Raw genomic sequence first — 15,982 nt, forward strand, 5'->3', positions numbered from 1 at the left:
TCATTTATTTCTTTCATGCACAGTGTGTGCAACATGAAGAAGCCAACACAGCTGACATTACAACTCTGGATAGGAAAGCCCTCTTACAACAAGGTTATGCAGACAATTCTTGTGATACACAACAGAAGGCAAGAAAATTGTATGCAGTAAGTTGTCAGCATTTTTACTTATTTGTTGAACCATTAATCTAAGTTGCTTTCCAAGATTTTAAAGATTTTAAATGGAATAAATAATTGCAACAATTGAGTTTGGACTCAGGTGAATATTCATTAATGAAAAATTGAATCTTCATTTTTATAAATGATTGGTGTTTGATATATATTCTGTAAAAAAATTGTCTTCAATCTTTAGATGTTTGAAAGATTACTTTATACTGTTCAAAATGTGAGTTGGCTATTTATGTTAGTGAGTTTATTTTGTGTCACCCCTCTCCCCACAAAAGCAGCCTGGTTATTTTTTGAAGTAATGAGCTGCTAACAGATAAATTCAGTCCAGTGAAGGAAATTCCAGAAATAAGTGATTTTTCTTTTTTAGGAAAAGTGAAGCAAAACTCCAGAAGCTCAATATTAACTTTAAATTATGTATTTTATAGAATCAGTTATGTTGATGAGTATTGTTTAGACCAGTTGGGACAAATAGATAATTAAAACATTTCTGTAATGTTCTAGGGTAAGGGGACCAAGTTGCTTAGAATTGGAGCCCACTGGCCACACCAGACACCCAAGTGATTAATATTTTAGGCATACTTATAACAGATTGATGGAATGCCAGTGTGGTGGCTCACAAGTTGGGACAACTCTGGTTTCGATAGCATAAATAGTGACAAAGTAATATGGATATAGTTAGTTACATTACTATTATCATTGAATGGAGATTCAATATATATTTTATCTAGGTCACAGTCATACAGAATCAATTATGTTCTGAATTAATAGCAATGTATAATCAATCTCTGGATAGGTGAACTGATTTAATGTGGATGTCCCAAGTTGCAAATTTGTGAGTTGTTTTACTTAAATCACATGAATATTATTTTTTTGTGCCTATTATTATTTGGATATTTATGCTTAATAGAATAAGTGTTATCAGGATTATCCTAAAAATTAAAAAAGCTACTTTATAAAGAAAAATCATTTTCCAAATAAAGCTTATTTTGATACATCTCTGAAGTTATATTTGAAAATGCATATTACAATAATTAAGGCTCACTGGGTATTGTTCTTGATATAATTCAAAGCAATCTGGATATTAATAGATTTCTTTTCCTTACAACTACATTATTAGCAGCAATGTATTTAAATTCATTATCAGATTTTATTTTATTTTGGTAGTACACATTTAACTGTCTCCTCCTCCTGCTAAGGAAATACTTACCAAGTAAGCTTTCAGAGCATCTGAAATTAGCACCAATTTGTTTAAAAAATGTAGGTGGAAACTTCTTTATTTAATTTTAAACTACTTAAATGACAATAAAAGCAGTGAAACTATGGTTTTTATGCCCATCTTATCCAGCTTTTTTGTCATTTAAAATGTTGATAGATCCTTGCATCAGTGTCACTTCGGCTTCTAATCTGCTTTACGTTGACACAGATCTCTAAATCAGTGTGCCTATGGGTGATTGTAACCTTTCCTACAAAGTAAAAGCCACCCTAATCTTCGACACTCGAGGTGGGCTTTCTGCATGGGCTCTGTGGTATTAATTAATCTCCCCTCTTTGGCTTGTGTCTTGGTTTTGCATCTATATTCTGGCCGACGTAGATCTTTTCTGTGTATAATTTTAACGTTTTAGTCAGTGTCCACTTTATGAATCACTCTTAGATTATTAAAAAATACATCTTGCTTTACTTGTAGGTTGTGCTAATTTTTAAACATTTTAATTGCTGTTTTAAATTTATTACTAAATAAAAATCTTATAAAGTGTCATGGGCTTAAAGAGTGACACAAGATGTATTAAATAGCATAAACTTTATATAGGACATATGTAAATGCGTAAACTATACATCTTGAATTTCTACCAAACAAAAAACCTAAATTTAGTGTAGGCTAAATAACATTTAAATAATGTTAACAAATAATAATGTTTAATAATAATTTAGTGTAGGCTAAACAACACTTTTATTTATCCTACATTAAATTTAGTTTTAACATTATTATTAAATTTTGTTTCAACATTATTATTAAAACTAAATTTAAGGCTGGGTGCAGTGGCCTAATACCTATAATCTCAGCACTTTGTGAGGCCAAGGCTGGTGTATCACTTGAAACCAAGAGTCCGAGACCAGCCTGGCCAACATGGTGAAACCCCATCTCTACTAAAAATACAAAAGTTAGCTGGCTGTGGTGGCATACACCTGTAGTCCCAGCTACTCAGGAGGCTGAGGCATGAGAATTGCTTGAATCCCGGAGGCAGAGGTTGCAGTGAGACATGGTGGCACCACTGCACACCCGCCTGGGTGACATAGCAAGACCCTGTCTCAAAAAAACAACAACAAAAAAAACCCCAAAAAACGAAATTGAGTGTAGGCTAAATAACATTTAAATAATTGTGTCCAACTTTTCCAATTTTCTTACAAGTTTTTACATTTGTTTTATGATGTCTTTAGACATTCTTATTTGATATTTTGTCTCAGTTTTAAATAAAACACTTTTCCTAACGTTAGAAAGCCTCTATCTTAATTTCATTTATTGGAGTGATCAATGGGGATGACAGTAATTTACATTCTAAAAACAGAACAAACTCTATTTTGACTTCTTAATTTTTAACCTCTTTTATTTGCCCCTTTAAAGATACATTTTAGTTATTATAGCTGCATGATAATCTAATTGAAATTGAATGATTACCAATATTTTAATTAGACATGACCTAAAAAAAATAGTAAAACTAGTTTCAGATGACTTGGAAAAGTGAAAAATAGTATGAAGAAAGCTTAATCAAGCTAGTAATTGAGAAAAGTTTATTAAATATTATTGATGCATTATATGCAAAGAAGATATTATACTTTGATGATGAGAGTTTTTGCTTTGTTTTTCCTTGTTTTTTATTTTTGATGAAAGGTATTACAGTTCAAACTCAGTTTTGCCTTCTTTTGCTGTGAATAGTGTTAGACTAAACTTATTTTTTGTCAGTGTTGGTAGTCTTCTTGGAGAAGGTTAAGATTTCTTTTGCAGGGAAGAATAGAGTGGAAGGATGCCATAGTCTCTTCCTCCTTTAGTGTGCTCCATTAAATGCAAAGGCAGCTCATAAAAATTCTGATGATTTTTACTGAAACTCAAGTGCATTACTTTTTAGAAAATAAATGATATTTATAGATTAAATGATAGGAATTTAAATGTATTAATGATGGAAAGTAATCTATAATCTATAATAGTAACCTATTTTCATCTATATTTACGATGGAAATCAGAGATATTTAATTTATGTTTTAGGACTTTTGTGTTAGGTACTGTATGGTTCTGCTTTATGGGTGGTAAAATTGTCTTTATTTAATCTTCCCAGGAAATTGTGGCTACAGAGAAGAAGAAGCAGACTGTTGCAGAACAAGTGATGATAGACCACTTATCTAGGTGAGAATTAGTAACTAGTAATAGAAATCAATTCAGAAAGTTTTCATTAAATTTATTTTCATGCGTGACACTCATATCCTTGGTCAATTAAAGGGTGGCTAACTGAGAGGTTCCCAAATTTTCTCTGTTCACTGCACTGTTAGTGTTTTAGTAATTTTTTCACAGCACTCTTAAACTAATAGAAATACCTAACAGTTCTATTTGTTAAGTATTTTTGTCTAAACAACTTAAGAAGTATTTATTTCCTAACAACAAATGACCATTAAAAAAATACAAATTAAAAGAAGGTATCTTTACTTTATTCTTACTAAGGATCTGTACGCATCTTTTGGGCACTGTACAGTCTGTCAAATCCTAGAATTGTTTACAGTGCTGCCACTTTCACTTTATATTCCATATTGATTTTCACCTGATATTTGCTTTTTATTATAGCAACTATAGAAAACTCAGCTTTGCAAAGATGTAACATAATTGAAGGAGTATAGTGTGCTGTCTTGTTGAAACTGTAAACTACCCTGAGGCTGAACTAGTAGTTTACCTGGTGTGCAAGTGATGTCAAGTATCATTGAGTTTCCCTCAAAAATTAAAAATATCCCACAGTGCTCCTGTGAGTTTGCTGTGATACCTCAGGGTGCCTTGGTGCAGTTTGAGAACTGTGAGACTGTTAAGAATTTTAAAACCCCTTAGAAAACTAATGCTGTAACATATGCAGTGCCGAATTGCATGATAGTATGGCAATATGGTAGAATTTCTGAAGAGGCTGGAATAATCTACTTCAAGGAAAAAGTAAGACTTAGCTTTGAAAAAACTGTTCAGTTACGTGGCAGAAAGAATGAATGACAGAAAGAATGATGCATGTTTCTATATGCATGTTTTTCAGTAAATTCTTTGAAAGAAGTATACCTAGAGTCGCCAATGTCCCTTTTCCTGTTAACTTAGCATTTTCACCATCACCGTGCCTCCAACAACGTTTTTCCATAAGTAGTGACATCCATGTTGCCAGACTAATGATTTCTCAGTTCTCATTCACTTGACCCATCTGCAGCAGCTGTCTTATTTGAAACTTTCTTGTCTTTGAAGCAGTGGTTTTTTTTTTCTTCTGCATGGCTTCCTTCATGAGACACTTGACTGTTCTCCTTCCACCTTTCTCTCTTTCTTGGAATCTCTCCTGGTTCTTCTTCATCCTCCCAGTCTTTAAACGTGGGTGTGCCCAAGAGCTCAGTTCTTGGAACTCTTCTGTATTTGCTTTCTAAACGATCTTGTCCAGTATCATGCCTTTAAGAACCACCTATGTTCTGATGCTTCTCTAAGATTTCAATTTAACTTTCTCCAATCTGGGTTTCTGAAATTTTATTGCCCTCTCTCCCTCCATGACCAAATCTTCCATTTTCTTCCATGGCAACTCGATTCTTCATATTATTAAGACCTAAAATGCCGGTGATGCTTTTGATCCCTCTCTTTCTCTCAAATACTGTATCTAGCTTGTCAGCAAACATTCCCAGTCCTACTATCAACATAGATTTACTTGCTTTGCTGCCACTATTCTGTTCAAACTTACCTTGTGTCTCCTGGATTATTTCAGGTACTACTTAACTGGTCTCATTGTTTCTGGATTTACCTCTTACTGGTTTATTTTCAACCCAACACCCCACAGTTAACCTATTAAAAGGCAAGCCAGATAAAACCCTCCAGGAATTTCTCATTTCAATCATAGTGAAAACTATAAGACCTACAGGAATTTCTCATTTCAATAATAGTGAAACCTATAAGACCTATGTATTGATTATATGTCACCACAAAACTCAATAGCTTAGGATAGGCCTGCGGTGGCTCACGCCTGTAATCCCAGCAATGTGGGAGGCTGAGGTGGGTGGATCATCTGAGGTTGGGAGTTCAAGACCAGCTTGACCAACATGGAGAAACCTCGACTCTACTAAAAATACAAAATTAGCGTGGTGGCAAGCACCTGTACTCCCGGCTACTTGAGAGGCTGAGGCAAGAGAATCGCTTGAACCTGGGAGGCGGAGGTTGTGGTGAGCCGAAATTGTGCCATTGTACTCCAGCCTGGGCAGCAAGAATGAAACTCTGTCTCAAAAAAAAACCAAAAAACAAAAACCAACTCAGTAGCTTAAAAGAACAGTAATTTTTGCTCATTTTGCTCATGTGTCTTTAGGTTGGCTATCAAGGTTAGGCTTGGCCTGATGGGCCTTACTTTTTGTTTTGCCCAGTTGTATATGAGCAAAAGCAATAATCTTAGGTTTGATATAAGCCTTAAGTGATCTCATGTGTTTCCATTTGTCCTTTGGTGCTTCTGCACCTTTGAGAGAAGAACACTGCTTGGCTAGCCTGGTGGTCTCAAGAAAAAGGTCCTTCTACAAATGCTGCTGAACTACTTAGCTGAGACCATCCTAGATAAACAGATTTCCAACTAACCTGCGTTTGTATGAGTTAGTTAAATTGAGATTAGCAGTCTCATAGCTGCGTGTAACTGACCAAAGCAATCAAAAGTTCAAGGTCAAGGAGTGAGAAAGTACACTCCACCTACAAAGAAGCCATAGCAAGGATATGGATCAGGATTACTGAAATACTTGGGCCAATAACACAGTCTATCCAAGCCCACCATTGGACCTTGGACTTCTCTCCCTCTTAACCTGCTCTGCTCTAGCCATTTGACTTCTTCTTGTTCTGGAGCGTATCTGGTTCCATTCCTGTCTTAGGTACTTTGCATTTATTTTCCCCTCCTCTTGAAATGCCTTTTCCCCAGAAATTTATATGGATGCTTACCCATTTTAGCTCATATCTGTATTTAGAAGTCATTTTGGCGAGGCCTACCTTGGCCACTAAATAAATAAATTTATGATCCCTTACTCAAAACTTCCTATTTTCTTATCATTTCATTTTTTCCTCCATTGGGACATGTAATTCATGTTCTATTTTCTCTGTTTATCGCATTAATTATCTTTTGGCCTCTTCAGAATGTGAGCTTCACAAGGGCAGAGTGCTTTGGAAGTTTTGCTTGTTATTACACTCCCATTGCCTAGTCTTGTAGCTGTATAGTAAAACTTGTTGAATAGGCAAATGAATGAATGAACTGGAAAAGAGGACTTAAATAGAGTCGGCAGAATTTGGTTTTAAGCTTAGCTGTGTGACTAATTTGCTATTTGAGCTTTCATATTTTCCTTCTCTATGTCTTGATTTTTGCTTCTGCCAAATTAACATTAAGATTTCTTATAACTTTAACATTCTGTGTATGTATATTTAACACAGAACTGATAAATGAAGTGTGAGAATAGAATAGGTGCCACTTTATTATAAATGCCAGCCTTTTGCATTTGGGAAATTTAAAAAATATCTTAATGCTCAATTTAAAAAGAAGATTTGGTTCCTAACTTGGCACACAAATGAACAGAATCTACAGTATATGGTAGAGATGACTAAAGCTTTTCCTGAATGTTCCAGTGATTGAAATAACTCATAAATTCATAATTTCTTCTATCTTTAAATTGCTGTTTCATCTTCATAGTTTTGAAGGGCCATGATACCCTTTTAAAAATGTCTACTCATTTATTCTTTTATCTAGTTAATTATTAAATTTATTCAGACCTGGGGTTTTGCCAAGCAAGTAGAAAAAGCCAGAGAGGGCATGATTGTTAAAAGGTGTGTAGAGGATTATATTTTGATGAATCATGGAACCCAAGCTGGTTAAGAAGGAAAGTAAGTGTTACTGGATGGTGCCTTATAGTTCCAGGTTCTTGGTGTCCTGAACAAACAACTGGACGAGACACGCACAGATAACAAAGCAAAGCAGCAAAAATGTGTTAGCAGTATTACACTCTCAGAGTGGGAGAGCGGGCTGACCTCTGTGAGATGAGATCAACCTTAGTTTGGTACTTCGGGTCCTTTTATGTGTTTTTTTTTTCTCTTCTTCCCAAGGATGCCTAATCTCTAGCTAGTGTCTGCCTTTTGATTGATAGGTGTTGCTTAGTTACTTTGGTCCTTGTGAGTTTGCGTGTCACCTCCATCCTATAATTTTAAGTACATACATGATATGCAGTCCAGATGCATAAACCTTAAGTAGCTAATTACCATATAGGGTCGTTTTAAGGATACTTCTTCTTTTTAATGAGCATGGCCATCTCTGAGGAGCTGCCCCTGACAGGTTTGGTCCGGATCTAGCTGGCCATGGGGGATCCTTACTCACTTTTTAATCTCACTTTTGTTTTGGCTGCTGAATCTCTGCTTCTTATCTCACTTCTTGCTCACTCACCCCTTCACCTTGCTTCTGCTGTCTTGCTTTTACTCATTCTGTCCTTTATCCAACTTTTAATTCCTTTTGCTATTTTCCTGAATAATTTCCCCTATTTTCCTGCCTCATAAGGATATGAGAATAACCTATCATTCTTAACCTTAAAATAATATTAATAAAAACAATAACAATCCAAAACTGTTACTGGTGGAGGGTATCTAGGTTCTTTGTGCTTTGAACAAAGAATTGGACAAAACACAAAAGCAAAGCAAGGAAAGAATGAAGCAACAAAAGCAGAGATTTATTGAAACTGAAAGTATTCTTTACAGGGTGGGAGCAGCCTTGAGCAAGTGGCTCAAGGGCCTGATGGCCGAATTTTCTGGGCTTTAAATACCCTTTAGAGGTTTTCCATTGTTACTTGGTGTACATCCTATGTAAATGAAGAAGTGGGCCGCAATCAGTCTGATTAGTTGTAGAAAGTGACCAATCAGTAGCTGAAGTGAAGTTACAAACTTTCACCCTATGCAAACATCTTATTGGTTGTGGAAAGTGACCAATCAGAGGCTGAAGTGAAGTTACAAAGTTATCTTTTTATGCAAATTTAGTCTTGGTCTACAATTAGCTTGACTGGTCATGGGAGGGGACCAATCAGAGGTACTTCCAATTTTTCATTTGCCACCCAAAAAAGGGGGATGGTTTCAAAGAGAGTAGCCTTTGGTCCTTTTGTTACTTGGGCGTGGAAAGTTGGGGTTTTCCTTTTGATTTAGTTCTAGGAAGTCAGCGTGAATGGACCTTAGGTTTCCTGCTTCCAGTCCCTATTTTCCTGCCTTAAAAACCACAATATGGCAGCCATGTTCCTTATATTATTAATTGAATCTCATTTCACACTGTTCAGTTACTACATTATCTTTCTACTTGATGACCTCAAATCCAATTAGTTTTTTAGTTCTGTCAGTGTTTCTTGAATTTGTTATTTCTACTTTGTCTATTTATTTACTTATTATTTTGTTTGTGTTCTCTTGTATTTATGTATTTTATAGTTTTGGGGTACATGAGATAATTTAATAATATAATTTGTAAAGATCAAATCAGAGTACTTGGGATATCCATAACCTTAAATATTTGTCTTTTCTGTATGTTAGAAACATTTGAATTCTTCTCTTCTAGCTACTTTGAAGTGTACAATATATTATTCTAACTATAGTCACCCTACTGATCTATGGAACACTGGATCTTTTATCCTCTGTCAAACCATATATTTACAGCCACTTTAGTGCAGACCCTTACTATCACTTTTCTAGCCCACTACAATGCCACCTGATGGGCTATCATGCCTCTATATTTGTAGTAAGTAAAATATGCAATAAAAGGAATTAGGAGGCAAAGCCTCACCTATCGAGTGCTTCTATAATACTTATTAGGTAATTGCTACTCTCCTAAACAATATGTATATGGTAATGAATTTATTAAATTTTCACAGCAGTTCTGTGTGGGAGATACCATTATTCTTTCTTTTATTCATGAGAAAACTTTGGCCCAAAGCCAAATGACTAGATAAGGCCACACAGCTAATTATTGCAGCAGGCAAGGATTGAATCCAGGCTGCCTAGTTGGAGTTTGTACTCTCATCCGTTACATTGTGTGCAGTCCTCAGGTGTGTTCCTACTGTGCTGTCTGCTCCTGTGGCTGTACACATACTGTTCCTTTCTTGTGGTAACCTTACTCCTTCTCTTCTGAGTGCTAACTTGTACTCGGCTTTTTTTTTTTTTTGATTGTGTCATAAGAATCTTTAATGTTTACTTTAACATTGACTCATGGTGAGGTGGTAAATGTGTTGAGTAAAATGTGCAAAGTGCCCACATTGAGACCTGTTTGGTTCAAATCAGTTCACTCTGCGAGGATGTTTTCTGTGCCCAGCAAGGTCATGAAGAGAGGGGCCTTGACTTTTCTCTTGGAGGGCCTCTGGCTCAGCCCGAGCACCTGGGCGAGGATGAGGCTGGCAAGCCTGAGGATGCCCCTCTACCACTTCTTGTAGCTGCCCATGACATCCTTCACCATGTATGGAAACCAGATGATCATCATCTTCTGGTCCTTGACCAGCTTGTACCACACAAGCTCGTGCACCCTCTGCACCAGCTGTGCCAGGTCAGGCTGGGCTGCACGAGGGGCTTGGTGGGCACTGCTGCCCTTCTCTGTGGCCTGTGGCAGGGCCTTCGGGTTGGTGGGGGCCTGGGGCGGCGGTCGGGCCTAGAGGAGGGCTCTGCGGCTTTGCCAGGGTTGTGGACAGAGGAACCCCCACCAGAACCCCAGGGCTGCTGTGCACCTCAGAGCTGGAGGCCACAGCTGCAAAATTGGAGTTGCTCAGATCCTTACTTTGTTCTGACCTATCTGCGCCGTCTGACAAGGGCAGAATCTCTGCCTCCAGGAGCACTCTGAGTCTGCCCTCCCTCCACGGACTCCCGGAGAGGAAGTCTTGTATTCTCACCTTTGAAGAATCAGTGCAAATATCTCTTCTTCTAGGATGCCTTTCATAAACTGCTCTATGTCGTCTAGGAATTAAGTTATTCTCTCCTGTGTTTGTTCATTGAATTTTTATTGTGGCATTTATCGCTTTATATTCTTATTTTACTCTACCTACCCACCTGCCATATTATCAGAAACAAGCACTGTGTCTGCTTGTTTAAAGAATAGTAAAATGAAAACATGGAGCTCTTAGCTCCCTCCGAAATTTCAATTCAGTTTTAGATAATACTGAAAAAAGAGGTAGGAATATTTACTTTCTTATGGGAAGTATTATTTAATAAATCTATTTAATAAAAATATTCTGACTGTTGTAAATTTACATTTGGTATATGAGCTTTTAGAACTGCTTATAAATATGTGAATTTTAAAGTAATGCATGATCACATTTAATTGTCAGACTTTTTATTTTCCTGTATAGAGCTGTAATCAGTGATCCAGAACAAAATTTAGCAATTGAGCAAAAGGAAAGTGATAACATCCTTCCAGACTCAAAGATAACACCTCTTCGATTTAGAAAAAGAACACTACATGAAACAAAGTAAGAAGATTTTAATTACATAAAATGAAGATGCACTATGTTCTAAAAGTATTTTTAAAGTGTACTTCTGTGTCTAACTGGAGCTTTTGTGTGTGTTTCACTTTTTTCTATATAAAGAAAAGTGGAATTTTTGAGTTCATGTCCCAGTTCTGCTACTTTAAGATATTAGGGGCAATACCTTATTTTACTGTCTTTGCCCTACCTATTCTTCATTTTTTAAGGAAAAAAAGTCACAACCTTTGGGGATAATAGATGTGAAAATATGTAATATAGTGACCGAGACATTTTATGTGTACAATATATACTGGCTAAATTTCACTGGCATATTAAAAATTGGTATTGATTAAAATTTTTTTTTTTTTTTGCATTTTACTTTGTAGGTTTTTCAACCTTAGAATTGATATGGATTTTATAATCCTCTGATGTAGTCCACTTAAATTCTTCAACAATTTCACTGACATCTAACCTCAGCTTTAGCAGACATAAAAACATCTACCAGTACTCACAGTAGCTTTTTTGTATTTTCAGACTGCTGTAATTTTTATTACTTTCTTATCATTTTCTAAATCATGTTTTGTCTCATTCTTATTTTCTGAAAGCCCTCACTTTCATACATTTAAATATTTGGAAGCATCATGTATTAGTTTCCTATTGCTGTAATAATTACCATGAGCTTAGTATTCTAAAACACAGATTGATTCTTTTGTTGTTCTGGAGTTTAGATGCCTAAGATCAAGGGATTGATAGGACTGCATTCCTTCTAGAGGTTTCAGGGGTGAAGCTATTTTCTTGCCTTTTGCAGCTTCTAGAAGCTGCCTTCATTCCTTGGCTCACGGCCCCTTCCTCCATCTTGAAAGTCTGCAATAGCTGATCTCATGATGCATCACTTGGCCCTCTTTTTCTGTAGATAAATCTCTATGTTCCTCCAATAAGGACATGTGTGAGTGCGTTGAATCTACCTGGATGATCCCAATAATCTCTTCATTTTAATGCTCTTAACTTATCACATATGCCACATCCCTTTTATCATATAATGTATTCTCATTTTGCATTTTACTCTGTAAATGGAACATTCTTATGTTCCAAAGATGAGGATGTAGACATGTTGGGCCAGGGGAGGTTGTCATTTATCTACCACACATCTAAACTTTCCTTTTTAAAAGTAAACTTTCATTGAAATAAAACATTCATTCACCATGCATAAATTTTAGGTGTACAACCTAGGAATTATCAAAAACAGAACAATACTCATGTACCTAATGCCCAGATCAAGAAACAGGTACCGCAGTTACCCCAGAACCTCCCCTTATGCTGCCTCCCTGTTACTATACATTTCCCCTGCCATACTAGGTTAACCTCTCTATCCTAATATCATAGATTAGAACTGCCTGGTTATGAAATTTGTGTAAATGAAACTACAAAAAATATAGGCTCTGTGTCTAACTTCTTGTAATTTCTTTGTTTATTTAGTTGTATATAAGATGTACAACATGATATTTTGATATACATATACACATAGTGAAATGTGTTTGGTTTCTTTTACCCAACATTATGTCTGTGAGTTTTATCCATGGTGTTATTTGTAGTTGTCTTTTTTTAAAAAAAAAAATCTAATTGTTCTATAGTATTTCATTGTACCACAGACCACAACTTATTCAGAAATTGATAGATGTTTGGCTGTTTATGAATAGTGCTGCTATAAACATTCTTGTTCATGCCTTTTGGTGAACATATGTACTCATTTCCGCTGAGTATATACTTAGAAGTAGAATTGTTGGACCATTTAATATGCATATGCTCAGCTTTAAAAGATGCAGCCAAATAACTTTCCAAACTGGTTGCTGCAGTTTACACACCCACCAGTAGCAGTATGAGTGTTCTTGTTGCACCATATCTTTGCCAGAGCTTGGTATTGTCTGCCTTTTTTAATTTTAGTTCTTCTTATGGATGTGTATTAGTGGTTTTAATTTGCATTTCACTGGAGACTAATGTAGTTGAGTACTTTTCCATATGTATATAGGCCATCAAGATATCCTCATACAAAATTTCCATTCAAGCCTGTTGAGTTGTCTTTTTCATATTTATTTGTGGATCTTATTTACATATTTTAGAAATGAATCATTTTTCAACTATATTTGTCGCGCATGTCTTTTCCTACTCTGCAGTTACCTTTTCATTCTCTTGATTATATCTGTCTTAAAAACTAAAGTTAGAAATAGGAGTTCCTAATTTAAACATAGGCCAGTTTACTTATCTTTCCCTATATTGTTAATATCCTCTGTATGTTCCTTAAAAAAATTTCACCTACCACTAAGTCATTTTCCCTCTGACTTGTAATGCCACATATGTCATATGTCAAGTTGTTATATGCATGGTTATGACATGACATGTTATATGCATGTCAAATGCATGGTTGATTTTCTAGACTTTTTCTTCAGTATTATCTGTTTCTCTGTGTCAATATTATCCTATCTTAATTAGTATTGCTTTGTATTAAATACCTGCAGCTTGTTTAAAGCTAATCTAGTTCCATGAAAAATCCAGTGGGGGTATTGATTAGAATTACTGAATTTGTAGCTTCCACTCCTCTTCTCCACTATTTATTCTTCCCAGAGGAGAAGAGTGTTCTGCTTCATAAATTTAGAAGCAGGAATTAGCATGGGTAGTGCAGCCCTTCTCCTCCCCCTTGTTTTGGGAGGCAGCAGCCTGCAGAAGCACACATTCTGCCCTGTGCATTGTTTTATAGGGTCCCTCCGCAGTGGAAATGAGTGGGTTAGTCTGTTTGATTATAGTGGTTAAGGACTTAGCTTGTGGCTGCTGAACAACCTAAGCCATGGTTTCTAATAGCTTTATCAGTACTAAAATTCATATTTTAATCATCAATCTTTCTGATTCTTCTTTACATATTGGTAAGAAATTTGGGTTCCTAAAAGGGATTGGGCACCTAAAACCCAACATGGCACCTTGCATTTTCTAGTATAAATACATATTTACTTTTATCTTTTCAAGAAGACTATAGGGCCCTTGAAGCTATTATTTCCATTTATCACTGTTAGTGAGCTCTGTTTACTATTGAAAAGCCATATAATGTTAAGAGCAAGATTTTTTTCTAGCTCTGCCATTTACTAATCGAATGGCCCTGGGCCATTTACTCATCTGTCTCTGTTTCTATAAAATTTATTTGAAAAATGGGGATAATAACACTTACCTCAGAGTTACTGTAAGTATTAAATAAACCAATACACATTAAAGTGATTTTAACAATGACTAGTGTCTAGGAAATTCTCAATAAATGGTAGCTGTTACTGTTGCTGTTATTTTCTCAGCATTTAGAATTGTTTCAGGCACATAGTGGTCATTCAATGAACACATTAATCCCAGCAGATTAAATTGAATTGAAGCGATTAAGCTCCCATGGCTCTATTCTGTGCTTACAAACTCTCGTTTGGTTTGCAGGCTCGTGTTTCCTGTTCCCTGCTTCTGCTTTGTAGATACCTAGATTTTACAGAGGCATGGCTTTCAAGATGCCAGTGACCCACATGCTTACTTACTAATTATGTTATTGCCATTTCATTATACCTGTAGTTTTATGGGAGGAATATCTTTAAATTATTTGTGAAGCAAAGGAGAAATATATCATTTAGTCTTCAGATCTCTTAATATACAGGTGTTATTGGCAGTAGGGTGCTTTGGTTTTGCTTTATATTGTTAAATAGAATTTTAGGGCTGGCAGCCTTTATGAGATCATTCAGTACTATCTGAAGGCCATAATGATTGAATAACCTATTGATCTATGATAAGGTTCAAACTTCATTAAGCACTCTTCCCTACTCTGGTTATTTTGGTAGGAAATGTAAAGCTAGACATCACTGAAAACCTGATTGATCGTGGCTTAAAGAAGTCAGGATTTATTTTTCTTACATAGTTAACTGCTTGGAGGTAGGCATTTATTGGTTTTGGTTCAGTAGCTTAGTGATGTGACAGCTCTAGGTTGGCTTTCCTGTATCTTTTTGGTCTTTCTGACATGGTGGCTTGATCTCATGGTGGCTATAGTGGCTCCTAGCCATGTTCACAGGCAGGAATTCTTCTCATGCCACTCTCCTACCAAAGAAAGTCTTTCCTGGAAGCTTATTGGCAGAACTGAGTCCCTTACTCATCCTTCATTGCAAGATGCTAAGAGCAAATTCTATGGTGGGAGGGAGGCAAAGAAGAAGAGGGTTAGAAATGGCTTTCAGATAGCCCTACAACAGTGCCAGTCGCAAATGTTCTATCTCTGGTCAACATTTACTTTTATAGCACTTTGGTGCTTAGATTCTAATATGAAAGTCATTCATGTATTACATACTATATCTCTGAGTTATTTCTTTAGTGTCTGCTACAATTAGCAATAAGAAAAAGAGTTTTTTTTTTACCTTTATCCAATCTGTGTGGTTTCAAAATATTAACATAAACTTTTTTCTACATTTATAATTTTCATCAAGTTGTAGATATCTTAAAAAATTACTGACAAAATGTATTTCTTAACAGGATAAGAACTAATTCTACATTAACTGAAAATGTGCTTTCTCATAAATTACAATTTGATGGTAGAATCATATCACGGTAATTGTGATTTTATTAAAATTTTCAATCCTATGATTATAAAAATGTTCTCTTTTTAAATAGAAATAATAGTAATGAGATTAGATAGGTTTGTATCATTTAAATAATATTTGAATTTAGAACAAACATTTTAATGTAATAGCTATTAATCTGTTATAAAATATAGGAAATATGAATCTGTAGGAAAAGCATTCTAATTAAAAGTCATCTTTAAAGCAAATTTAAATGTTTTTTAAAAAGTAACTTAGAAGTGAATTTTTAAAAGAGTTGTATTACTACTAGAGTATTGTAAACTGAAAACTAATATTTTATAGGCTCTTTAATTTTATCTTAATGATTTAACAGATTATTGATAGATGAAGTAAGTGACAAGGAAAAATGATTCTTAAATGTATTATTTCAGTCTTATAATCTTCCAGTAATACATAATTCTACTTGATGTTCTTTGTATATTGCTGGTAAAATGTGTATTTTAAATTATCATATTTGTTTAGTGATTTTAAAGCTTT

General features: G+C 35.3%; 1 protein-coding gene across 6 annotated transcripts in view; it reads left to right on the forward strand.

Annotated features, from left to right (window-relative positions):
* CAPS2 (calcyphosine 2) overlaps nucleotides 1-15,982 on the forward strand; it is a 101,155-nt gene that overhangs the window by 13,750 nt on the left and 71,423 nt on the right. For 5 of the 6 annotated variants that reach the window (XM_064376964.1, XM_064376969.1, XM_064376968.1 and 2 more), the window contains 4 exons: nucleotides 24-146; nucleotides 3,497-3,564; nucleotides 10,752-10,871; nucleotides 15,399-15,473. In XM_064376964.1, coding sequence (XP_064233034.1) covers nucleotides 24-146; nucleotides 3,497-3,564; nucleotides 10,752-10,871; nucleotides 15,399-15,473 — 386 coding nt within the window. The remainder of the gene's footprint in view (nucleotides 1-23; nucleotides 147-3,496; nucleotides 3,565-10,751; nucleotides 10,872-15,398; nucleotides 15,474-15,982) is intronic. The other variant, XM_064376965.1, reaches the window with a different exon arrangement.

Source organism: Aotus nancymaae, unplaced genomic scaffold, assembly GCF_030222135.1.
Source record: "Aotus nancymaae isolate 86718 unplaced genomic scaffold, 86718_ANA_hifiasm-v0.15.2.pri h1tg000016l, whole genome shotgun sequence".
Lineage (NCBI taxonomy): Eukaryota > Metazoa > Chordata > Mammalia > Primates > Aotidae > Aotus > Aotus nancymaae.